The 26,472-nt window shown below is 37.6% G+C and overlaps 1 protein-coding gene across 2 annotated transcripts in view; it reads left to right on the forward strand.

Moving 5' to 3' along the window:
• FBXO33 (F-box protein 33) overlaps positions 1-26,077 on the forward strand; it is a 39,517-nt gene extending 13,440 nt beyond the window's left edge. The window contains exons 2-4 of one of the 2 annotated variants that reach the window (XM_060143041.1): positions 19,955-20,065; positions 20,851-21,536; positions 24,015-26,077. In XM_060143041.1, coding sequence (XP_059999024.1) covers positions 19,955-20,065; positions 20,851-21,536; positions 24,015-24,286 — 1,069 coding nt within the window. In that variant the 3' untranslated portion in view covers positions 24,287-26,077. The remainder of the gene's footprint in view (positions 1-19,954; positions 20,066-20,850; positions 21,537-24,014) is intronic. The other variant, XM_060143050.1, reaches the window with a different exon arrangement.
• Positions 26,078-26,472: the final 395 nt, after the last annotated feature.

Consider the following 26,472-nt stretch of genomic DNA (forward strand, 5'->3'; position numbering starts at 1 on the left):
AAATCAATAAAATCAGAAATGAAAAAGAAGTTACAGCCAAACACTACAGAAATACAAGGATCATAAGAGATTACTACAAACAACTATACACCAACAAAGTGGACAAGCTAGAAGAAAAGGACAAATTCCTATACACGTGCACTCTACCAAGACTGAACCAGGAAGATATAGAAGATATGAAAGGACCAATGACTAGTAGTGAAACTGAATTTCATTTTTTTAAAAAACAGCCAATAAACAAAAGTCCAGGACCAGATGGCTTCACAGGTGAATTCTACCAAATGTTTAGAAAAGAGTTAACACCTATGCTCTCAAACTGTTCCAGAAAGTTGCAGAGGAAGGAACACTTCCAAACCCATTCTATGAGGGCAGCAGCATCCTGATACCAAAGTCAGAAAAAGACACCACCCTGATACCAAAACCAGAAAATGACACCACAAGAAAAGAAAATTACAGGCCACAGTAATTTTCAAATTTCTGTGTTGATCACTGATCAACATAGATGCAAAAGTCCTCAACAAAATATTAGAAAACTGAATTCAGCAATACATTAAAAGGATCATACACCATGATCAAGTGGGATTTATCCTAGGGATGCAAGAATGGTTCATTATCCATATATCAATCATTGTGATACAACGCATTAACAAATTGAAGAATAAAAATCGTGTGATCATCTCAATAGATGCAGAAAATGCTTTTGACAAAATTTAACATCCATTTATGGTAAAGAAAAACTCTCCACAAAGTGGGTATAGAAGGAACAAAGTAAAGGCCATATATGACAAGCCCACAGCTTATCAGACAGTGAAAAGCTGAAAGCATTTCCTCTAAGATCAGGAATAAGACAAGGATGCCCACTTTCACCACTTTTATTCAGCATAATATTCAAAGTCCTAGCCACAGCAGTCAGACAAGAAAAAGAAATGAAAGGAATCCAAGCTGGAAAAGAAGAAGTAAAACTGGCACTGTTTGCAGATGACATGATACTATATATAGAAAATCCTAAAGACACCACCAAAACCTATTAGAACTCATCAATGAATTCAGTAAAGTTGCAGGATACAAAATTAATGTGTAGAAATATGTTACTTTTTTATATGCCAACAATGAACTACCAGAAAGTGAAATTAAGAGAACAATCCCATTTACCATCACATCAGAAAAAATGAAATAACTGGGAATAAATCTAACTAAGGAGGTGAAAGACCTGTATTCCAAAAACTATAAGACATTGATGAAAAACATTGAAAAATGACACAAAGAGAAAAATATACCATGCTCATAGATTGGAAGAATCAGTATTGTTACCATGCTACCCAAAGCAATTTACAGATTCAGTGCAATCATTATCAAAATACCAATTACATTTTTCACAGAACTAGAATAAATAGTTCTAAAATTTGTATGGAAACACAAAAGACACCGAATAGCCAAGGCATTCTTGAGAAAGAAGAACAAAGCTGGAAGTATCACACTCTTTGATTTCAAACTATACTACAAAGCTACAGTACTCAAACCAGTATGGTACTGGCACAAAAACAGACACATAGATCAATGGAACAAAACAGAAAGCTCAGAAATGAGCCCACACTTATATGATCAACTAACCCACAACAAAGAAGCTAAGAATATACAATGGGAAGACGTATAAAGGCAGCCTTTTCAGTGTTGGGAAAACGGGACAGCAACATGCAAAAGAATCAAACTGAACTATTTTTTCACACCATATACAAAAGTAAACTGAAAATGGATTAAAGACTTAACCGTAAGACCTGAAACCATAAAAAGTCTAGAAGAAAACATAGGCAGTATGCTCTTTGATATCAATCTTAGCAATATTTTTTTGCATATGTTTCCTCAGGCAAGGGAAACAAAAGCAGAAATAAACAAATGGGACTACATCAAACTAAAAAGCTTTTGCACAGTGAAGGAAACTATCAACAAAACAAAAAGGCTGCCAACTAAATAGGAGAAGATATTCACAAATGAGATATCCCATATAGGGTTAATACCCAAAATATACAAAGAATTCATAAAACTCAACATCAGAAAAACAAAAAACCCAATTATAAAATGGGCAGAGGAGCAGAACAGACATTTTTCCAAAGAAGACGTACAGATGACCAACAGGTACATGAAAAATGTTCAGCGTCACTAATCATCAGGTAAATGCAAATCAAAACCACAATGAGATATCACCTCACACTTGTCAGAATGGCTCTTATCAAAAAGGCAACAATAACAAGTACTGGCAAGGATATGGAGAAAAGAGAACCCTCCATGCACTGTTGGTGGGATTGTAAATTGATGGGGCCACTATGGAAAACAGTATGGAGGTTCCTCAAAAAATTAAAAATAGAACTATGATATGATCCAGCAATTTCATTCCTGGGTAACATGGTAAAGAAAAAAATTTTAAGGGTATCGTATATATGTTGTATACATACATATGTGTGTATATATGACAACTTATTTTAAAGTTTATAAGAAGAAGCAAAAGATCTAGAATAGCCAAGACAATATTGAAGAAGAAGAACAAAGTCAGAGGACTGAGACTACCTGACTTGAAGACTTACTGTAAACTATACTAATCAAGACTGTGGAATTGATGAAAGTCTAGATAAATAGGTGGAACAGAATAGAAAGCCCAGAAATAGACACACATAAAGTCAAGTCATCTTTGACAAAGGAGCAAAGGCAATATAATAGAGAAATATAGTCTTTTCAACAAATAGTGTTGGAACAACTGGACATCCACATTGGGGGGAAAAAAGAGAATCAAGACACAGACTTTATCTGTTTCATGATAATTAGCTCAACTTAGGATCACAGACCTAAGTGTAAAACATAAAACAACTCGTAGAAGATAATAGGAGAAAACTTAGATTATCTAGGGTTTGGTGATAACTTTTTTGATACAATATCAAAGGGATGATCCATGAAAAGAAGAATTGATAAGCTGGACTTCATTAAAATTAAAAATTTCAGTCTGTGAAAGACACTGTCAATGGAATGAAAACCCACAGACTGGGAGAAAATATTCATAAAAGACATCTGTTAAAGGCCTATTGTCCAAAATATACAAACAGCTCCTAAAGTTCAATAATAATAAAGCAAACAACCCTGTTAAAAAGTGGGCCAAAAAAAAAAAAAAAGTGGGCCAAAGACCTTAATAGACATCTCATCAAAGAAGATATATAATTGGCAAATAAGCATGTGAAAAGGTACTCCACATCATATGTCAAATTAAAACAGTGAGACGCCACTACACACTTATTAGAATGACCAAAATCCAGGACAGTGACAACACCAAATGTTGATGAGGATGTGGAGCAACAGGAACTCTCGTTCACTGTTTGTGGGAATGCAAAATGGTGCAGCCACTTTGAAAGACAGTTGGGCAGTTTCTTACACCACTAATTCTCCTCCTACCATATGATCCAAATATCATGTTCCTACCCAAAGGAGTTAAAAACTTTTTTTGTCCACACAAAACCCAGCACACAGGTGTTTATAGCAGCTTTGTTTCTAATTGCCAAAACTTGGAAACATCCAAGATGCCCTTAAGTAGGTGAATGGATAAATAATCTGGTATGTCCAGACAGTGAAATAATATTCAGCACTAGAAAAAAAAAAAAGACCTATCAAGCCGTGAAAAGACATGGAGGAAACTTAAATGCATATTAGCAAGTGAAAGAAGCCAGTCTAAAAAGGATATATACTGAATGGTTCCAACTATATAACATTCTGGAAAAGACAAAACTATGGAGACAGTAAAAATATCAGTAGTAGCCAAGGGCTAGAGGGAATAGAGGGAGGACTAGGTGGAGCACAGAGGAATTGTTAGGGTGGTGAAGCTTTTCTGAATGATACTGTATGTATACATGTCATTTTGCATTTGTCCAAACTCATAGAAGGTACAGCATGGAGAGTGAACTGTAATGTGAACTATGGGCTTTGGATAATATTGATGTTTAAATGTAAATTCATCAGTTGTAACAAATATACCACTTTGGTGGGGGATGTTGATAATGGGAGGTTATGTGTGTATGGAAGTAGGGGGTATAAACGTGAGAAATCTGTACTTTCTGATCAATTTTGCCGTGAATCTAAAATTACTTTAAAAATAAAAAAAGATGTGTATGTATGTTTAAAATTCTTCTCTAAAAGATGATTAGACCAATAAAGCATCTTCTGATAGTTTGTTTTCAGAGAATTAAACTTAGTATACCAAAGCATGATTAGCCTTGATATTGTTTATATCGCAGTCAACTTTGTGTATTAGTCCATGACATGAGAATTATCTTGGTTTTATCTGAAGAAACTACGGGATTTTAAAATACCAGGATTTAACTAGCCTGCGTTCTTAATAGACAAAAGAAATTTATAAATTCCATATGCTTTCCACCCACTTCCCCACTTGAATCTGAAACAAATTACCCTCTATTTCAGCAGTACTCCTTTGCATTTATAATTATTTTCATATGCGAAGGGCTTCTGACTCAGAAGCAAGAAGATTCTGCATTAAAAAGAAAATAGGGGGACTTCCCTGGCGGTCCAGTGGTTAGGACTTCACCTTCCAATTCAGGGGGTGAGGGTTCAATCCCTGGTCGGGGAGCTAAGATCCCACATGCCTCACGGCCAAAAAACCAAAACATAAAACAGAAGCAATATTGTAACAAATTCAATAAAGACTTTTAAAATGGTCCACTTCAAAAAAAATCTTTAAAAATAAAGAAAAGAAAATAGAAAACAATTAAGGCTTCCATTATTATATTTATCTTATACCAGGTTATCTGTGAAAGAATCCAACAAAGTAAATGAAATTTGCCCATTTGCTTAGAGTTTTACTTGGTATTTATGTAGGTTTTACAGGAAAATACAGCCTAGAAATATAAATTATCCTTAGAGAATCCTAAATTGAAATCACCCTGGGAGCTAGTGTGAACAGTACCAAAAAAAAAAGTGCCAAATATAAGAGGCCTTTTTATTTATTTATTTATTTTTTGGTCTTTGTTGCTGCTCATCGGCTTTCTCTAGTTGTGGTGAGCAGGGGCTACTCTTTGTTGTGGTACGTGGGCTTCTCATTGCAGTGGCTTCTTGTTGCAGAGCACAGGCTGTAGGTGCGTGGGCTTCAGTAGTTGTGGCATGCGGGCTCATTAGTTGTGGCTCGCAGCCTCTAGAGTGCAGGCTCAGTGGTTGTGGCGCACAGGCTTAGTTGCTCCGCAGTGTGTGGGATCTTTCTGGACCAGGGCTTGAACCCGTTTCCCCCTGCATTGGCAGGCAGACTCTTAACCACTGCGCCAGCAGGGAAGTAACTAAGAGATCTTATTTTCTTTGAGAGGTTAACTGAGCAGACAGTCTAGCACTTTTGTGAAGAAAAGGTTGGGCTAGAATTTTTTGAGGATGATTAAACACTATATATATGACAAAGTTCTTTAAGAATTTCCAAAGTAAAGCATTTTAACTTTCACCAGAAACGGGGAAACTCCATGTAATTTATGGGTTTTTGTTTTTGGTTTGGTTTCGGTTTTTGACAGCTTTGCCTTAGGTTGATTAAAAAGTAGCATTTCTGATTAAAAAAAGTCTTTTTCTTAGAATTTGAAGGCTTGCCAACAAAATTGACAAACACTCAACACTCTAGGCCCCAAACAAATTAGGTATTGGTCCTAACATAAATGTACTTAAATTTTGCTTCTCCTTTTACTACTTTTGTGTTAATCTTTATAGTAATCTCTGTCATTAGCCGATGGCTGCTTGTTCTTTCTTAACTTACAGAGAGAAGTAGCTCTTAGAACTTGGCAGTTGTGAGAAGGGGTATACATTCGTAAATGTGGTTAGTATTACATTTTAAATGTGGACGGGTCATGTATGTAAGTCTAGAGTTTTTGTTGTTTTTGTTGTTTTACTGTTGTGTTTTTTAACATCCCCATAGGACTCTAGGCCTAGGTCAATGGTTCCTGATCTTTTTTGGTTAATCTTTGAGGAGCTGATGAAAGCTAGTGATCCTTCTCCAGAAAGTGCACATAAACACAATGTTTTGTCAACAGTTTCTAGGATGGACTTCAGCTTAAGAGCCTATAAATCCTTTGTATCATTTGGATGTATTTATTTATGTAATATTGGGGGGGTATTTTTTTATATTTCTTAAAAATTTTTATCACAGTATAGTTGATTTACAATGTTGTGTTAATTTCAGGTGTACAGCAAAGTGATTCAGCTGTATATATACATATATTCATTTCAGATTCTTTACTTATATAGGTTATTACAGGATATTGAGTAAAGTCCCCTATACTATACAATAGGTCTTTATTGGTTATCTATTTTGTATATAATTGTGTATGTTAATCCCAAGCCCCTAATTTATCCTTCCACCTGATGTTTCCCCTTTGGTAAACGTAAGTTTGGTTTCAAGTCTGAGTCTGTTTCTGTTCTGTAAATAAGTTCTTTTGTATCATTTTTTAATTGGATTCCACATATGAGTGATATCATCGTACTTCATTTCATATAATAATCTTTAGGTCCATCCATGTTGCTGTAAATGGCATTATTTTGTTCTTTTTTATGCCTGAGTAATACTCCATTTTATATATGTACTACATCTTCTTTATCTATTTATCTGTCAATGGACATTTAGATTTCTCCCATGTCTTGACTATTGTAAATAGTGCTGCAGTGAACACTTGGGGTGCATGTATCTTTTCGAAGTAAGGTTTTTCTCCGGATATATGCCCAGGAGTGGGATTGTTGGATCATATGGTAGCTCTATTTTTAGTTTTTTAAAGTAATCTCCATACTATTCTCCATAGTGGTTGTACCTATTTACATTCCCACCAACAGTGTAGGAGGGTTCCTTTTTCTTGACACCCTCTCCAGCATTTATTATTTGTAGATTTTTTAATGATGGCCATTCTGGCCAGTGTGAGGTGGTACCTCATTGTAGTTTTGATTTGCATTTCTCTAACGATTAGCAATGTTGAGCATCTTTTCATGTGCCTCTTGGCCATCTGTATGTCTTCTTTGGAGAAATGTCTATTTAGGTCTTCTGCCCATTTTTTGATTGGATTGTTGCCTTTTTGATATTGAGCTGTTTGCATATTTTGGAAATTAAACCCACGTGGGTCGCATTATTTGCAAAAATTTTCTCCCATTCCATGGGTTGTCTTTTCATTTTATTTATAGTTTCCTTTGCTGTGCAAAAGCTTTTGAGTTTAATTAGGTCCCATTTGTTTATTTTTGTTTTTATTTCCATTATTCTAGGAGATGGATCCAAAAAATATTGCTGCAATTTATGTCAAAGAGTGTTCTGCCTATGTTCTCCTCTAAGAGTTTTATAGTATCCAATCTTACATGTAGGTCTTTAATCCATTTTGAGTTTATTTTTGTATAAGGTATTAGAGAATGATCTAATTTCATTCTTTTACATGTAGCTGTCCATTTTTCCCAGCACCACTTACTGAAAAGACTGTCTTTTCTCCATTGTATATTCTTGCCTACTTTGTCATCAATTAGGTGACCATAGGGGGGTGGGTTTATCTCTGGATTGTCTGTCATGTTCCACTGATCTATATTTCTGTTTTTGTGCCAGTACCATACTGTTTTGTTTACTGTAGCTTTGTAGTATAGTCTGAAGTCAGGGAGCCTGATTCCTCCAGCCCTGTTCTTCTTCCTCAAGATTGCTTTGGCTATTCAGGGTCTTTTGTGTTTCCATACAAATTTAAAATTTTTGTTCTAGTTCTGTGAAAAATGCCATGAGTAGTTTGACATGGATTGCATTGAATCTATAGATTGCCTTGCGTAGTATGATCATTTTAACCACGTTAATTCTTCCAATCCAGGGACACAGTATATCTTTCCATCTGTTTGTATCATCTTCAGTTTCTTTCAACAGCTCCTTATAGTTTTCGGAGTACAGGCCTTTTGACTCCTTAGGTAGGTTTATTCCTAAGTTTTTTTTTTTTTTTCATGTGATGGTAAATGGGATTGTTTCCTTAATTTCTCTTTCTGCTATTTCATTGTTAGTGTATAGAAATGCATCAGATTTCTGTATATTAATTTTGTATTGTACAACTTTACTGAATTCATTAATTATTAGAAAGGTACAATCTCCCAACTGAACCAGGAAGAAATAGAAAATATGAACAGACCAATTACCAGTATTGAAACTGATTCAGTAATTTAAAGACCCTCAACAAACAAAAGTCCAGGACCAGATGGCCTCAAAAGTGCATTCTACCAAACATTTAGAGAAGAGTTAACACCTATCCTCTGAAATTATTACAAAAAATTGCAGAGGAAGGAACTCTTCCAAACTCATTCTATGAGGCCACCATCACCATAATACCAAAATAAGACAGAGGTATCAGACAAGAAAAGAGAACTACAGGCCAATATCACTGATGAGCATAGATGCAAAAATCCTCAACAAAACACTAGCAAAATAACTCCAACAATACATTAAAAGTATCATACACCATGATCAAGTGGGATTTGTCCCAGGGATGCAAGGATTTTTCAATATTCACAAATCAATCGGTGTCATACACCACATTAACAAACTGAAGAATAAAAACCATATGATCGACTTCCGGGAAGATGGCAGAAGAGTAAGACGCGGAGATCACCTTCCTCTCCACAGATACACCAGAAATACATCTACGCGTGGAACAACTCCTACGGAGCACCTACTGAACGCTGGCAGAAGACCTCAGACCTCCCAAAAGGCAAGGAACCCCCCACGTACCTGGTTAGGGCAAAAGAAAAAACTAAACAGAGACAAAAGGATAGGGACGGGTCCTGCACCAGCGGGAGAGAGCTGTGAAGGAGGAAAAGTGTCCACACACTAGGAAGCCCCTTCGTGGGTGGAGACTTCGGGAGGCGGAGTGGGAGAGCTTGGGAGCCGCGGAGGAGAGCACAGCAACAGGGGTGCGGAGGGCAAAGCGGACAGATTCCAGCGCAGAGGATCGGGCCGACCGGCACTCACCAGCCGAGAGGCTTGTCTGCTCGCCCGCCGGGGCGGGCGGGACTGGGAGCTGAGGCTCCGGCTTTTGTCGGAGCGCCGGGAGAGGACTGAGGTTGGCGCGTGAACACAGCCTGCAGGGCGTTGGTGCGCCGCGGCTGGCCGGGAGAGAGTCCGGGGAGGGGTCTGGACCTGCCGAAGAGGCAAGAGACTTTTACGTCCCTCTTTGTTTCCTGGTGCGCGAGGAGGGGGATTAAGAACGCTGCTTGGGAGGGCTCCGGGGACGGGCGCGAGCCGCGGCTGGGAGGGCGGAGCCCAGAGACGGACATGGGACGCTGAGGCCGCTGCTGCCGCCGCCAGGAGGCCTGTGTGCGAGCACAGGTCACTAGCCACACGCCCTTCCGGGGAGCCTGTGCAGCCCGCCACTGCCGGGGTCCCGGGATCCAGGGACGGCTCCCCCGGGAGAGCGCACGGTGTGCCTCAGGCTGCAGCGTCACGCTGGCCTCTGCCGCTGCAGGCCCGCCCCCGCACTCCGTGACCCTCCCTACCCCCCCGGCCTGGGTGAGCCAGAGCCTCCGAATCAGCGGCTCCTTTAACCCCGTCCTGTCTGCGCAAAGAACAGACGCCCTCCGGCGACCTACACGCACAGGCGGGGCCAAATCCAAAGCTGAGCCCCTGGGAACTGTGAGAACAAACAAGAGAAAGGGAAATCTCTCCCAGCAGCCTCAGAAGCAGCGGATTAAAGCTCCACAATCAACTTGATATACCCTGCATCTGTGGAATACCTGAATAGACAACCAATCATCCCAAATTAAGGAGCCCTGTGGATGAAAGGCTCTTGGTGCTGCAGCCAGGAGTCAGTGCTGTGCCTCTGAGGTGGGAGAGCCAACTTCAGGACACTGGTCCACAAGAGGCCTCCCAGCTGCACATAATATCAAACAGCAAAAATCTCCGAGAGATCTCCATCTCAACGCCAGCACCCAGCTTCACTCAACGACCAGCAAGTGCTGGACATCCTATGCCAAACAACTAGCAAGACAGGAACACAACCCCACCCATTAGCAGAGAGGCTGCCCAAAATCATAATAAGTCTACAGACACCCCAAAACACACCACCAGACGTGGACCTGCCCACCAGAAAGACAAGATCCAGCCTCATCCACCAGAACACAGGCACTAGTACCCTCCACCAGGAAGCCTACACAACCCACTGAACCAACCTTAGCCACTGGGGACAGACACAAAAAACAACAGGAACTACGAACCTTCAGCCTGCAAAAAAGGAGACCCCAAACACAGTAAGATAAGCAAAATGAAAAGACAGAAAAACACACAGCAGATGAAGGAGCAAGATAAAAACCCACCAGACCTAACAAATGAAGAGGAAATAGGCAGTCTACCTGAAAAAGAATTCAGAATAATGATAGTAAGGTTGATCCGAAATCTTGGAGATACAATGGACAATAGAATGGACAAATTGCAAGAATCAGTTAACAAGGACCTAGAAGAACTAAAGATGAAACAAGCAACGATGAACAACACAATAAATGAAATTAAAAATACTCTAGATGGGATCAATAGCAGAATAACTGAGGCAGAAGAATGGATAAGTGACCTGGAAGATAAAATAGTGGAAATAACTACTGCAGAGCAGAATAAAGAAAAAAGAATGAAAAGAACTGAGGACAGTCTCAGAGACCTCTGGGACAACATTAAACGCACCAACATTCGAATTATAGGGGTTCCAGAAGAAGAAGAGAAAAAGAAAGGGACTGAGAAAATATTTGAAGAGATTATAGTTGAAAACTTCCCTAATATGGGAAAGGAAATAGTTAATCAAGTCCAGGAAGCACAGAGAGTCCCATACAGGATAAATCCAAGGAGAAATATGCCAAGACACATATTAATCAAACTGTCAAAAATTAAATACAAAGAAAGCATATTAAAAGCAGCAAGGGAAAAACAACAAATAACACACAAGGGAATCCCCATAAGGTTAACAGCTGATCTTTCAGCAGAAACTCTGCAAGCCAGAAGGGTCTGGCAGGACATATTTAAAGTGTTGAAGGAGAAAAACCTGCAACCAAGATTACTCTACCCAGCAAGGATCTCATTCAGATTTGATGGAGAAATTAAAACCTTTACAGACAAGCAAAAGCTGAGAGAGTTCAGCACCACCAAACCAGCTCTACAACAACTGCTAAAGGAAGTTCTCTAGGCAAGAAACACAAAAGAAGGAAAGGACCTACAATAACGAACCCAAAACAATTAAGAAAATGGGAATAGGAACACACATATCGATAATTACCTTAAATGTAAATGGACTAAATGGTCCCACCAAAAGACACAGATTGGCTGAATGGATACAAAAACAAGACCCATATATTTGCTGTCTACGAGAGACCCACTTCAGACCTAGAGACACATACAGACTGAAAGTAAGGGGATGGAAAAAGGTATTTCATGCAAATGGAAACCAAAAGAAAGCTGGAGTAGCAATTCTCGTGTCAGACAAAATAGACTTTAAAACAAAGACTATTAGAAGAGACAAAGAAGGACACTACATAATGATCAAGGGATCGATCCAAATGGAAGATATAACAATTGTAAATATTTATGCACCCAACATAGGTGCACCTCAATACATAAGGCAAATACTGACAACCATAAAAGGGGAAATCGACAGTAACACATTCATAGTAGGGGACTTTAACACCCCACTTTCACCAATGGACAGATCATCCAAAATGAAAATAAATAAGGAAACACAAGCTTTAAATGATACATTAAACGAGATGGAGTTAATTGATATTTATAGGACATTCCATCCAAAAACAACAGAATGCACATTTTTCTCAAGTGCTCATGGAACATTCTCCAGGATAGATCATATCTTGGGTCACAAATCAAGCCTTGGTAAATTTAAGAAAATTGAAATTGTATCAAGTATCTTTTCTGACCACAACGCCATGAGACTAGATATCAATTACAGGAAAAGATCTGTAAAAAATACAAACACATGGAGGCTAAACAATACACTACTTAATAATGAAGTGATCACTGAAGAAATCAAAGAGGAAATAAAAAAATACCTAGAAACAAATGACAATGGAGACACAACGACCCAAAACCTGTGGGATGCAGCAAAAGCAGTTCTAAGGGGGAAGTTTATAGCAATACAAGCCCACCTTAAGAAGCAGGAAACATCTCGAATAAACAACCTAACCTTGCACCTCAAGCAATTAGAGAAAGAAGAACAAAAAAACCCCAAAGCTAGCAGAAGGAAAGAAATCATAAAAATCAGATCAGAAATAAATGAAAAAGAAATGAAGGAAACAATAGCAAAGATCAATAAAACTAAAAGCTGGTTCTTTGAGAAGATAAACAAAATAGATAAACCACTAGCCAGACTCATCAAGAAAAAAAGGGAGAAGACTCAAATCAATAGAATTAGAAATGCAAAAGGAGAAGGAACAACTGACACTGCAGAAATAAAAGAGATCATGAGAGATTACTACAAGCAACTCTATGCCAATAAAATGGACAATCTGGAAGAAATGGACAAATTCTTAGAAATGCACAACCTGCCAAGACTGAATCAGGAAGAAATAGAAAATATGAACAGACCAATCACAAGCACTGAAATTGAAACTGTGATTAAAAATCTTCCAACAAACAAAAGCCCAGGACCAGATGGCTTCACAGGCGAATTCTATCAAACATTTAGAGAAGAGCTAACACCTATCCTTCTCAAACTCTTCCAAAATATAGCAGAGGGAGGGACACTCCCAAACTCCTTCTACGAGGCCACCATCACCTTGATACCAAAACCAGACAAGGATGTCACAAAGAAAGAAAACTACAGGCCAATATCACTGATGAACATAGATGCAAAAATCCTCAACAAAATACTAGCAAACAGAATCCAACAGCACATTAAAAGGTTCATACACCATGATCAAGTGGGGTTTATTCCAGGAATGCAAGGATTCTTCAATATATGCAAATCTATCAATGTGATAAACCATATTAACAAACTGAAGGAGAAAAACCATATGATCATCTCAATAGATGCAGAGAAAGCTTTTGACAAAATTCAACACCCATTTATGATAAAAACCCTGCAGAAAGTAGGCATAGAGGGAACTTTCCTCAACATAATAAAGGCCATATATGACATGCCCACAGCAAACATCATCCTCAATGGTGAAAAACTGAAAGCATTTCCACTAAGATCAGGAACAAGACAAGGTTGCCCACTCTCACCACTCTTATTCAACATAGTTTTGGAAGTTTTAGCCACAGCAATCAGAGAAGAAAAGGAAATAAAAGGAATCCAAATCGGAAAAGAAGAAGTAAAGCTGTCACTGTTTGCAGATGACATGATCCTATACATAGAGAACCCTAAAGATGCTACCAGAAAACTACTAGAGCTAATCAGTGAATTTGGTAAAGTGGCAGGATACAAAATTAATGCACAGAAATCTCTGGCATTCCTATATACTAATGATGAAAAATCTGAAAGTGAAATCAAGAAAACACTCCCATTTACCACTGCAACAAAAAGAATAAAATATCTAGGAATAAACCTACCTAAGGAGACAAAAGATCTGTATGCAGAAAATTATAAGACACTGATGAAAGAAATTAAAGATGATACAAATAGATGGAGAGATATACCATGTTCTTGGATTGGAAGAATCAACATTGTGAAAATGACTCTACTACCCAAAGCAATCTACAGATTCAATGCAATCCCTACCAAACTACCACTGGCATTTTTCACAGAACTAGAACAAAAAATTTCACAATTTGTATGGAGACACAAAAGACCCTGAATAGCCATAGCAATCTTGAGAACGAAAAATGGAGCTGGAGGAATCAGGCTCCCTGACTTCAGACTATACTACAAAGCTACAGTAATCAAGACAGTATGGTACTGGCACAAAAACAGAAAGATAGATCAATGGAACAGGATAGAAAGCCCAGAGATAAACCCACGCACATATGGTCACCTTATCTTTGACAAAGGAGGCAGAAATGTACAGTGGAGAAAGGACAGCCTAGTCAATAAGTGGTGCTGGGAAAACTGGACAGCTACATGTAAAAGTATGAAATTAGATCACTCCCTAACACCATACACAAAAATAAGCTCAAAATGGATTAAAGACCTAAATGTAAGGCCAGACACTATCAAACTCTTAGAGGAAAACATAGGCAGAACACTCTATGACATAAATCACAGCAAGGTCCTTTTTGACCCACCTCCTAGAGAAATGGAAATAAAAACAAAAGTAAACAAATGGGACCTAATGAAACTTAAAAGCTTTTGCGCAGCAAAGGAAACCATAAAGAAGACCAAAAGACAACCCTCAGAATGGGAGAAAATATTTGCAAATGAAGCAACTGACAAAGGATTAATCTCCAAAATTTATAAGCAGCTCATGCAGCTTAATAACAAAAAAACAAACAACCCAATCCAAAAATGGGCAGAAGACCTAAATAGACATTTCTCCAAAGAAGATATACAGAGTGCCAACAAACACATGAAAGAATGCTCAACATCACTAATCATGAGAGAAATGCAAATCAAAACTACAATGAGATATCATCTCACACCAGTCAGAATGGCCATCATCAAAAAATCTAGAAACAATAAATGCTGGAGAGGGTGTGGAGAAGAGGGAACCCTCTTACACTGTTGGTGGGAATGTAAATTGATACAGCCACTGTGGAGAACAGTATGGAGGTTCCTTAAAAAGCTACAAATAGAACTACCATATGACCCAGCAATCCCACTACTGGGCATATACCCTGAGAAAACCATAATTCAAAAAGAGTCATGTACCAAAATGTTCATTGCAGCTCTATTTACAATAGCCCAGAGATGGAAACAACCTAAGTGTCCATCATCAGATGAATGGATAAAGAAGATGTGGTACATATATACAATGGAATATTACTCAGCCATAAAAAGAGACGAAATTGAGCTATTTGTAATGAGGTGGATAGACCTAGAGTCTGTCATACAGAGTGAAGTAAGTCAGAAAGAGAGAGACAAATACCGTATGCTAACACATATATATGGAATTTAAAAAAAAATGTCATGAAAAACCTAGGGGTGAAACAGGAATAAAGACACAGACTTAGTAGAGAATGGACTTGAGGCTATGGGGAGGGGGAAGGGTAAATGGTGACAAAGCGATAAAGAGGCATGGACATATATACACTACCAAACGTAAGGTAGATAGCTAGTGGGAAGCAGCCGCATAGCACAGGGAGATCAGCTCGGTGCTTTGTGACCGCCTGGAGGGGTGGGATAGGGAGGGTGGGAGGGAGGGAGACGCAAGCGGGAAGAGATATGGGAATATATGTATATATATAACTGATTCATTTTGTTGTGAAGCTGAAACTAACATACCATTGTAAAGCAATTATACTCCAATAAAGATGTTAAAAAAAGAAAAAAAAAACCATATGATCGTCTCAATAGATGCAGGAAAAGGTTTTGATAAAATTCAACATTTCATTTATGGAAAAAAAAAAAACTCTCCAGAAAGTGGGCATAGAGGGAACATACCTCAACACAATAAAGGCCATATATGACAGAGCCACAGCAGCTTGGAAACCCTTTCCAGGCCATTATCTGAAGCAGTCATAGTGCTCATCTCATTTTATTCCATTCTTCAGTGATCACAGTCCTATATTGTTTATTGTCCAGTATGTGAAAACAGCTGTCTCACATATTTTGTCCACTTTTCTTGTTGTTTACAGTGGGAAGGCAGTTCTTGTAGCTGTTTAATCCTTTGTGGAAGAAAAGCTTCTCACACATGTGTTTTAATACCACAAAGGACAGTGTTACGGTTATACAGTGATAATTAATGGAAACTGGGTTGGAAGGAGAAAAATACTAAGATTGTGTGACTTGTTTAGGACGCTCTGAACATTATTAGAAATCGAATGTGATATCTTTATTTTCTACTTTATATAAAAACTTGTTCTCCAAAAATAAATATTCTTTTAGATACAAGGTCTTAAATTTTCCTTTCTAGAAGAGGCTATCAACATCTGCTCTGAGAAGCAAATCAACCTCTTTATAATTCATGGATGTGGTGGCAACTTCAGAATAAAGAAAGGGTAAAAGGGAAAATACTTTAAAAGCAGTCATAATTATATATATAGCAGTGTACTTTGGAGTCTGATATGGTAGCCATGCTCTCAGGAACAGTTTTATAACCTTTTTTTAAATGGGAAAAAAGATTTAAGTAGGTGTCTTCCTTTGAAATGTTTTTAAGAATACAGTTTCATTGGTAATCACATGGAAAGTTCATTAGGTTTTTTAGAGTAATTAAATCTTTTTTAAGTCAAGAAAATATTAGATTTTTTCCATTAGCAATCCTAATATATTCCTTGACATGTTCTACATTGGTTATTTTATAAGCTTTTACCATTTACCAGTATGATTCTTAATGCTTTTGTTCTTGATTTATGTGGAGTCCTCGTATATCTTAAATAATGACTGTAGCATTTGTTACAAATTTTTTTCTCATTATGTTGGTTTGCCATTTTTAGTATACTATTAAATATCAAGGTTTTTATTTATATATAGTCAAAATTTTACCTCTTCCTTTCTGATTTATTCTATTATTTCTAGGCTTAGAAAGCCTTATCTCAGAAATTAGATTAAAATTCATTACATTTTCATGTACTTTTCATGTACGGTTTTACCTTGACTTTTTAGTATGTAATAATATCTCTGCAAATTATTTTGGTCTATTGAGTCAGAATTGGCTCTAATTTGATTTTTCTCCAAAACTGCTAATCACTTATCCCAATGCCATTTATTAAATATGCCTTTCCCTATTGATTTGTAATACCTTCTTTATCATTTATTAAAATCTTTCATGTAACAGGGTCTACCTTTAGCTATCTGTTCTATTCCATTGACTTGTCTTCTTGTTTTTCTGCTAATACCAATACTGATTTTGATATTGTTGGCCACATAGTACGCTTCACTATCTGGTATGAAAGTCCTTCATCCTTCCTTATCTTGCTAATCAAGAGCCACATCCATTCTCCTCTACCTTTACCTCTCATCTGGAGGCTTTTATGTATTCTCTAGTCCCTTCTGTTACTCCTTTTCATAGCATATTTTTTAAAATATTTGTATCCACTATCTCTATTTCTAAACATCCAATCTGACCTCTTCTCATCACACTGTACAAAACAACTTCCATTCTGATCACCATGTTGCTAAGCCAAAGGGACATACATGTCTAGTCCTCATCTTATGAGACCTCATGACTCTGCTGTGGATCACTTTATTCTCTGTAAAATACTTATCCCTTGGTTTCTGTGACTTCCGTATTTCTGGCTTTTCTCCAATTTCTGACCTCTTCTTTTGAGCCTCATCCTTCTCTGATTATTGGAATTCCTCATAACTTAAATTTTTGCCTGCTTTTCTTCTCATTTATGCTCTTTTCCTAAGCCCCATTCCCCCCATCCATGACTTCAATTATCATCCAGATAACTGCTCAGCTCTAGAACTGGAATAGCCTACTTGACATCTTAATTTGACTATCTTAAAGGCACTCAAGCTCAACATGTGCAAAATAGAGCTCATAACCTAACTATTCTACCACCTCACCTCCACCCCGTAAGCCCCCCAAAACCCTAATTAATTTCTGATTAATTTCTATGAATCCTTGTCTGAATGAAAAGCTCTACCAGCTATGCAGTTCCACAACCTCAAAAATTTAGGAGTTATTCTTGACTTCTCTCTCCCTCACCCCTTTATAGCTAATCCAGGACCTTTTCCTGTCCATTTTAGTAACTAAATATAGTTTTCAGACTGTCTTTTTTCCTTCACCTCTACCACTAAAAATCCAGTTCAGGATACCATTTTTTAATCTCTATTACTAAAATACGCTCTTAACCAGTTTCCCCACTTAGACTCTGCCTCCTGCCAGGCTATACCAATGCTACAGCAATATTTTCCAGACACAAATTTAATCATTATTATTTCCTGCTTAAAATCATTTGGGGGCATCTCATTATTTTGAAGGCAAAACCCAGAAATTTTTATTTAGCATATAACTCAGTCTACCTCTACAACCTCATTTCACTTTATGTTCACACTCTCTGTATTCTAGATTCCTTTCCTTGAGTGTCTCAAGCTCACTTTGTTCCTTTCAACTTCAGGGGCTCTGCATATGCTTTTCCTTTTCCCTACAACAGCCTCTCCTCATGCTCCTTCTCCTGGTTAGCTCCCACATTTCCTTCAGGTCCCGTTTTTCATCAGTTTATTTAGGGAAGCCTTTTCTGACTTACACAGTGTCAGATACCCCCATTAAGATGTGACACCATGTGCTTGTCCTTCACAGCGCTTGATCCCTGTCATGTCTCTGATGGAGCACACAGTGCCTGGTATTTAGTAGGCCCTCAGAGAAAATTTGGTTGAATGAATAAATGAATTAATGATTTATTCTTCAAGCTAAGTTTTAGAATCATCAGGTTTTTTAGTGAAACTAAGGCTATTAATTTGGGAAAATGTGACATACTATCAAGAAGTGTTATCTTTCGTTTACTTAAATCTTCTTTTGTCACTCTTGTGATTATACATTTCTTATTAAAGTTATCCCAAACTTCTGTGTTACAGATGTAATCTCTAGTGCTTATGTTAAAAAGGAAACAGCAGACCCAAAATGGAGTCACTTATGCTAAACCCTGTGTCACCAAACTAAGACTTAATACCTAGCGCAATTGCAGTTTCAGTCTACCCCAGGAATGTAATCAGTCAACCTGGTCAGCATTAGTAAGGTAATCTGCCCTATAGGCCCTTCAGTTCCCTTTAGGAGGGTGACCATTGCCTGCAACAGTGCATTATTTGCTAATAATTTACTTTTTCTGCCCCCTTTCCACCTTTAAAAGCCTTTCCTTTTCTACAGCTCTGCAGAGCTCCTTTCTGTTTGCTACATAGGATGCTGCCCAATTCATGAATCTTTTTTTTTTTTTTTTTTTGCGGTACACGGGCCTCTTACTGTTGTGGCCTCTCCCGTTGCGGAGCACAGGCTCCGGACGCGCAGGCTCAGCGGCCATGGCTCACAGGCCCAGCCGCTCTGCGGCATGTGGGATCTTCCCAGACTGGGGCATGAACCCGTGTCCCCTGCATCGGCAGGCGGACTCTCAACCACTGCGCCACCAGGGAAGCCCCATGAATCTTTTAATAACCAAGTTGATCTTTAAATTTACTCAGTTGAATTTTTGTTGTTTAACCATTATTATTAGCATTTAGGAATTTTTAATCTTTATTCTGTAACCAACTTTCTCCTACTTTATTTAGAATTTTACTGTTAGAAAAATATGTTTTGTAGCTAAAGTTACTAAAATTGAAAGATTTTTACATATTTTTTTTGATAAGCTGTACATTTGGTCATAAAACTGGGGAAGGTTCTCTAGATTTTAGTTAAAGAATATTTCTTACTGAGACGATATCTCCGGGGCAGTGCCCCACCCTTGAGCATTTAACACACTAAGTTAACTGGTTTGGGGAAATTTTATATTACAGTTAACATATATATAAAACTTAGAGCTTAAATAGTTCTTTCATGTGTCATTTTGTTATTTATTCATCCCTAAACCTTTAAGGTAGCTAGTATTATTACTGATAAAGAATTGAGTTCCAGAGACTTTAAGAAGACTTTTTCCTGGTCACTAAAACATTGAGTTTCTGAACTAATTGTTATGCCTCATTCTTTAACGCTTATGCTATTTCTCTTGTATCACATTGCTTTTCATTGTATGTTAAAAGCAATCTGAAAGTACTTAATTGGATTCTAAATTATAAGATAGGAACATCTCTAGAATATTGGATTCTAAGTTATAAGATAGAAACATCTCTAGAATATCCCTTCTGCATATCTTTATTTTTAACATTTATATTTTTATGTTAATTATTTAGACAATTACTTTAAATTACTTCTCTTGTAGGAACCTCCAGAAGTTTAGCCTTTTTGGAGACATAAGCGTTCTACAGCAGCAAGGAAGTTTGTCAAATACATACCTCAGCAAGGTGGACCCTGATGGCAAAAAAATTAAACAGTAAGTTATATAGTTAGTGGAAAGGGACTCATATTAATAACAATTTCAGTTTTTTCTGAAAAATTAGAAGATACAATTAGAAGAGTAATGATACTTGTTTCTGAAAAGAACATCTACCCTGGAAATGTCTTAACTATGAAATACAGTGATCAATACATGCCATTCCATGTCATAAATCTTTCAGACATATCAAAGAATTTACTGGGTAATTATTGCTATTTAAGACTGTTATTACTCTACTTGTCTTTGCTATAACATAAATTGTAAATCATCAGTCTTTTCTGATGTACTGGTGTAAAATGCTCCTTTACTTGAAGAACATATTTCTATATGTTTAATACATCTATTTGTTTAGTACTTCTTATTCATTATATTTTATAACTTTTTTTTTTTTGTGGTACGCGGGCCTCCCACCGCTGCGGCCTCTCCCACCGCGGAGCACAGGCTCCAGACGCGCAGGCTCAGCGGCCACGGCTCACGGGCCCAGCCGCTCCGCGGCACGTGGGACCCTCCTGGACCGGGGCACGAACCCGTGTCCCCTCTGCATCGGCAGGCGGACTCGCAACCACTGCGTCACCAGGGAAGCCCCCCATTATATTTTTATGTGAATTTTAATGATAATATTACTTGTAGGTTGAACAGAAATTAACTAATGAGAGCAAATGGATCTCAACATTGTATGCCATTTAATTCCCTATTTTCAAATATCAGTGTTAAAAAAAAATCAGTGTTAAAGATTAGAGCTAAGTCTTAACAGGATCGTGTGGCATGTGTTTTCCTTACAGAATTCAGCAGCTGTTTGAAGAAATACTTAGTAATAGTAGGCAACTGAAGTGGTTGTCTTGTGGGTTTATGCTGGAAATAGTAACCCCAACATCACTGTCATCTCTCTCAAACTCTATTGCCAACACCATGGAGCACCTGAGTTTACTGGACAACAATATTCCTGGTAACAGCACCCTTATCACCGCAGTAGAACTGGAGCAATTTGTGAATCTACGCTCACTTGCCCTGGATTTCTGTGACTTTACAGCTGAGATGGCAAGAGTCTTAACCGATAACAACCATGTGCCTTTGCAGCGACTTTCTCTCCTGGTCCACAATGTTTCCGTGATGCACAAGTCTCTGGACAACATGCCAAATGATGAGCATTGGAAAGCCTTGTCAAGAAAGAGCACCAACCTCCGAGTCTATATAATGGCTTTTGATATCAAGAGTGAAGATATGTTAAAGATTCTGAAACCCAGTATACCACTAGAGAGGATTCATTTTGACAGCTACATCACTTGTGTTTCAGGAGCTATTGTTGATCTTATATCTAGGCAGTATGACAAGTTCCTCACTCATTTTATATTAATGAATGATGTGATTGACACATCTGGTTTTCCAGATCTTAGTGACAACCGAAATGAAGATCCGTTGGTTTTATTAGCATGGAGGTGCACAAAGCTCTCTCTTCTGGCAGTTCATGGTAGGTGATTTTTGTTCACTATAATTTGATATTGATATTACACCTAAAACATTTTATACCAGTAAAAAGAGAGCACTGGCATTTATACTGTCAAGAACTCTTACTAACAAGTTGATATACAGATTTTTATACTTTTTAACGTGTATAAGATATACCACTTTTACAAGTGGAAAGTCATATTTTACCCTAAGTGTAGTGTTTTGTTCCAGCTCTCATGTTACTTTTTTCTTTTACCATGTGATTGATGGTATTCACAAAAATGGCATTTGAAATTATCTAAGAAAATATACATACATATCCACCTGCAGTAGATATATTTCTTTCTCTAATCATAAGAGCTCTTAAAAATATAACACAGAAGGAAGAAGAAAGTATGATTTCTTTCATGCTCACTGCCTAATCTTCTAGATTCTAGGTATCAACATGTTAATTTGTACAGTATTTTTTAAATGATGGTTCTCTTGGCTGGGATATGTTCTTTTCTTACTGGCGGGCCTGTCATCTTGCTGTGAACTGTTTTCATTTGGAGAGCATTCCTCTTCTTACAAGTTTGAAGAACATAATACTTCCTTTCTGTAACTTATAAGACATTTAAAGAATACAAAATAGGAAGTCTCTATGAACATCTTAAACATACTTTATTATCTCTGTTTCATTATTTTTGAATTAATTTTTTAGCTGCATTTGAGCGGGAGTATATTTTGCTTTTCAAGTTTTGCTTTATGATTTGGCCAGTCATCAGAGGTAATAGCAAAGAATAGATCAGTATTGAAGGTAATAAATAAATAAGGATTTTTTTAATAGGATGAAGAAGTGGCAGGTTATTGAAAATTAATTTAAGCCAGTCTTTTTAAACCTTTTTTTTTGGGGGGGGGGGCTGTGCCACGAGGCTTACGGGATCTTAGTTCCCCAACCAGGGATTGAACCCGGACCCTGGCAGTGAAAGTGCCAAGTCCTAACCACTGCACCACCAGAGAATTCCCTAAAGCTTTTTCCTTTTCTTTTTTTTTTAAACAGGCTATTTTAATATTTTTATTAAGGGCTATAAAAATATCCAGAAAGATAAATAAATGTGATGCAATGATATATGTCCTAATATGAAGAACTTTCTTTCACTGCATTGTTTTCCTTCACAATGGCCTTCAAATCACAGGAGGCAGTGATTCCATGCCATTTCCTCTTCTTTCATTACACGCTGCAGAATTTCTGAATCGGTATCCCGCCCTCAGTCTTCTCATTTATAAATCAAATTCATTTTCAATCCATTGTTTAGAGGGAGCGTATTTTTTTCTGTTCCACAAAGAGGACTTTTTTTTTCACTAGTGGATCATAATGCAAGACAGTTTCTCCCGCAGTCGGCTTCTCTTAGTGTTGAAGGAAAAACCTCTTCCAGCTTGGCTCAACATTTTCACCAGAATTGTTTTTGACTTGGTCTTGACCAAGTGACCACGGACAGGAACATGGCGACAGCAGCCTCGGTAACAGGTCCAAATTCCTAAAGCTTTTTTCTTTTATTAAGAAGTAAAATGTAGCTACAGCTAAAGCTCCTCCATCTATTCAACTTTATTCCTTTCCAGAGGTAACCACTATTCTAAAGTTAGTACCTATCATTCCTATATCTGTTTTATACTTTACATATTTGCTACTGACAATTAACAGTTTATCTTTAAAGTATCACTTTATAACTTTGGACTGTGAAGCACCATAGGAGATGACTTTTACTAATGAAAAATACCAGTTTACTATGTATTGTTTTGTTTTTTAATTTTTATATATTTTATTTATTTATTTTTGGCTGCATTGGGTCTTCATTGCTGCGCACGGGCTTTCTCTAGTTGCAGTGAGCAGGGGCTACTCTTCGTTGCGGTGCACAGTCTTCTCATTGCAGTGGCTTCTCTTGTTGCTGAGCATGGACTCTAGGCACGCGAGCTCAGTAGATGTGGCTTGTGGGCTCAGTAGTTGTGGCTCACGGGCTCTAGAGCGCAGGCTCAGTAGTTGTGGCGCACGGGCTTAGTTGCTCTGCGGCATTTGGGATCCTCCTGGACCAGGGCTTCAACCCATGTCCCCAGCATTGGCAGGCGGATTCTCAACCACTACGCCACCAGTGAAGTCCCCTATGTATTGTTAATAGATACATACATATGAAATAAAACTCTTTTTTTTGATATGACACTGTCAGAAGCTATAAAATGATACTTTAAATGTCTTCAGTTTGACTAACTAAAATGATATCAGAATACGATTACAGCACCTATCTGTTCACCAGTCACAGTAATATTCTTGGAGACAGTATCAAGTTTCTAGTCTTTTTTTCCCTGAGCTAAGCAATCATACTTCCTTTCAAATTTCAGCATATTTTTAAAGGCAAAGGACCCCCAAAGTGCTAAGTGAGATACAAATTTGTGGAAAAGACTAACTTATAAAACAGACAAAATAAAATGCAAGGAAATGACTGCTTCTCTTTTGCTTATTTTTAAGGTTACACAGTGTGGGCACACAACCTCATTGCCATTGCTCGTCTTCGTGGCTCTGATCTAAAAGTACTTGAAGTCACTGAAGAAAGCATTGATTTTGACCAAGGTGAACTGGCCGACCAGGATGTGGATCCAGTACATAACCTTATTGAGCAGGTATCCCTGGGCCTAGGTCAACCTTGGCATGCGATCATGGACATCGAATCACTCAGTGTCTTCACTGAACCAAATCGTCATTTTTACAGAGAGATGCAAAGCTTCAGCGAAGACATTTAGCTTTTTTTAAATGTACAATTCCTGTGGTTACATATGCAAGTAGGGTCCTATTACGTTTTTTTTCTTTCAGTAGTGTGAATTAATCCCTTTGTGCTGTGTTTAATCAGTATTAGCTTTATAGAATTATATATGTATATTCTACTTCTTGATCAAAGAACGTAGTCAGGTATTGGTTTAGAAGTTCAAAGTGACAATGTATAGGGCTTTCACGGTTAATGGACTTGTTACCAAACCTTAAGAATATACAACCGAAGGTTGTCTGAGGTTGCTGGCTAACTTTATTTTTTCACTGAGTTACTCTGCCTTTTGATGTTTTTATTCTTTGTGTGTCAGAGCTCAGGAGCCAAAATATTTTTATACATATATAGATATATATCCATAGCCTGGTGGATTTGTATGCAATGCACTGCATTCATTCATTGTGTGATAGCATTTCATTAATTTTTCTTTGAAATGGAAGGAGGGAGGATAATACAATCCCAAATGAGTTATCTTTAACAGAAAAGCCAAGCCTTTAACTTTCATTACATATGTAATAGTTGATATCACCAATTACCATTCTCAATTTTGTATAGTACTAGGTTAGAACACTGCTGAATCCTTTTTTAAATGCATTTACATCAATACAAATACTCAAATTATTGGATTTTTTTAAACTATGTCTGACATAATTTAATTCATCAATTACATCATACATTCAAGTTAGCTTTTTAGCCAAGATTTCAAATAGTGGAGGAAGAAAGAAACAATATTCCAGGGTAAAACCTCCTAAATGAATATCAAAACACAGAGTTTGTAAACACACATGGCTTGCAAACAAACATTAGTTGTGAAATCCCTAGCAACAAGTCACTGGATTTTTCTCTGTCAGCGTGCGTGTCAGCTGCCAAAGAATAGATTTAACTGAAGAAGTGCCCACATGCTGGCAGGGGCTGGCCCACTCTGGCCAGCCAGATACTGCTAGATTGTAATATTTAAGGTCGAATTTCGACCTGTGGTACACAGCTGTGCTGTGGCTCAGTCAGCAACCTCAGAACTCTGAAAAACAAAAAAAAAAAAACAAAACAAAAAAAAAAGAAAAAAAAACCATGCACCTGTTTCACTGTGAATAGTGAATGTAAAGGAAAGAAAGGAAAAACTGAAAGCTTGTTCTATCACAGGTATGAGCTGCTATGTTACATGAAGAACATTCCATGAAGTATGTTTTAAAACCTTGTTATATCTGAGAGGCTTTAAAAGCCGACTTAACTGTTTCAGGGCAACCGCGGTACAGACGTGGTCTCTGTGAGACTTCCACCTGACCCCAGTTTTAAGTGGTACGAATGTTGTGCATTTAATGTTAAAGGACAGTCTGCAATAATAAAGTAAGTAGCCAACGTGGGTGCCCAGCAGTGCTGAGACCTGGCTGCTCTAGTGTAAGCTTTGGAAACACAATTTATGCAACAAATGTCCAGATATGATTCTATTTATGGAAAAAGTTTATATGTATTTTACAAATGGTTTTACCATCTTATATTAAAATGACCTTTTGACAGGTGTGCACTGTTTTGTCTCCAGTGAGCACATACCATGCGGATTTTATATGTACATCAGTAGTGTGAATCCACTGGCACAGTGTGTGTAAATGCCAGATGTGGTGAGATTTTATCTTATAAATGTGATCAGATAAAATAACTCCTGACAGAAACTGTAAGGAAACCAGCTGAATGTTTGACCTGATGACTGATGTTGTTGTATGGTTTATGTTAAATGTATATTCTTTTAATCAATGAATAAAGCATTAAAAAGTGATCACTGTAACATTTTATTGTTCATGAAGCATGAAAACCTTTAGTGTTAAATAAACTGCAGTAATCCTTATAATGTGTATAGTCATGTTAGCTCCTATTGTATTCTGATGCAGCAAAGCTTAAATTTGAGAATATATCATAAAACCTATAGGCAGAATAATTTGGAGGGTTTTAATTTTTTTTAACTCACTATGGCAAAACATAAGCTTAAAAGCAAACAACAGACTGTTTAGCACAAAATCCTAGTGTATTATGCATTTAGAGTACATTATTTATATTGTAAAACTTAATTTATAGACTATAGGAACTTCTTACTTTTAAAAATTCCTCTACTGGGTGAAGAAAGTACTTCAGTATGCCAGTACTGAATAGTTCTTAAACCCTTATACTGCTTTA

Source organism: Lagenorhynchus albirostris, chromosome 1 (genome assembly GCF_949774975.1).
Source record: "Lagenorhynchus albirostris chromosome 1, mLagAlb1.1, whole genome shotgun sequence".
Taxonomy (NCBI): Eukaryota; Metazoa; Chordata; class Mammalia; order Artiodactyla; family Delphinidae; genus Lagenorhynchus; species Lagenorhynchus albirostris.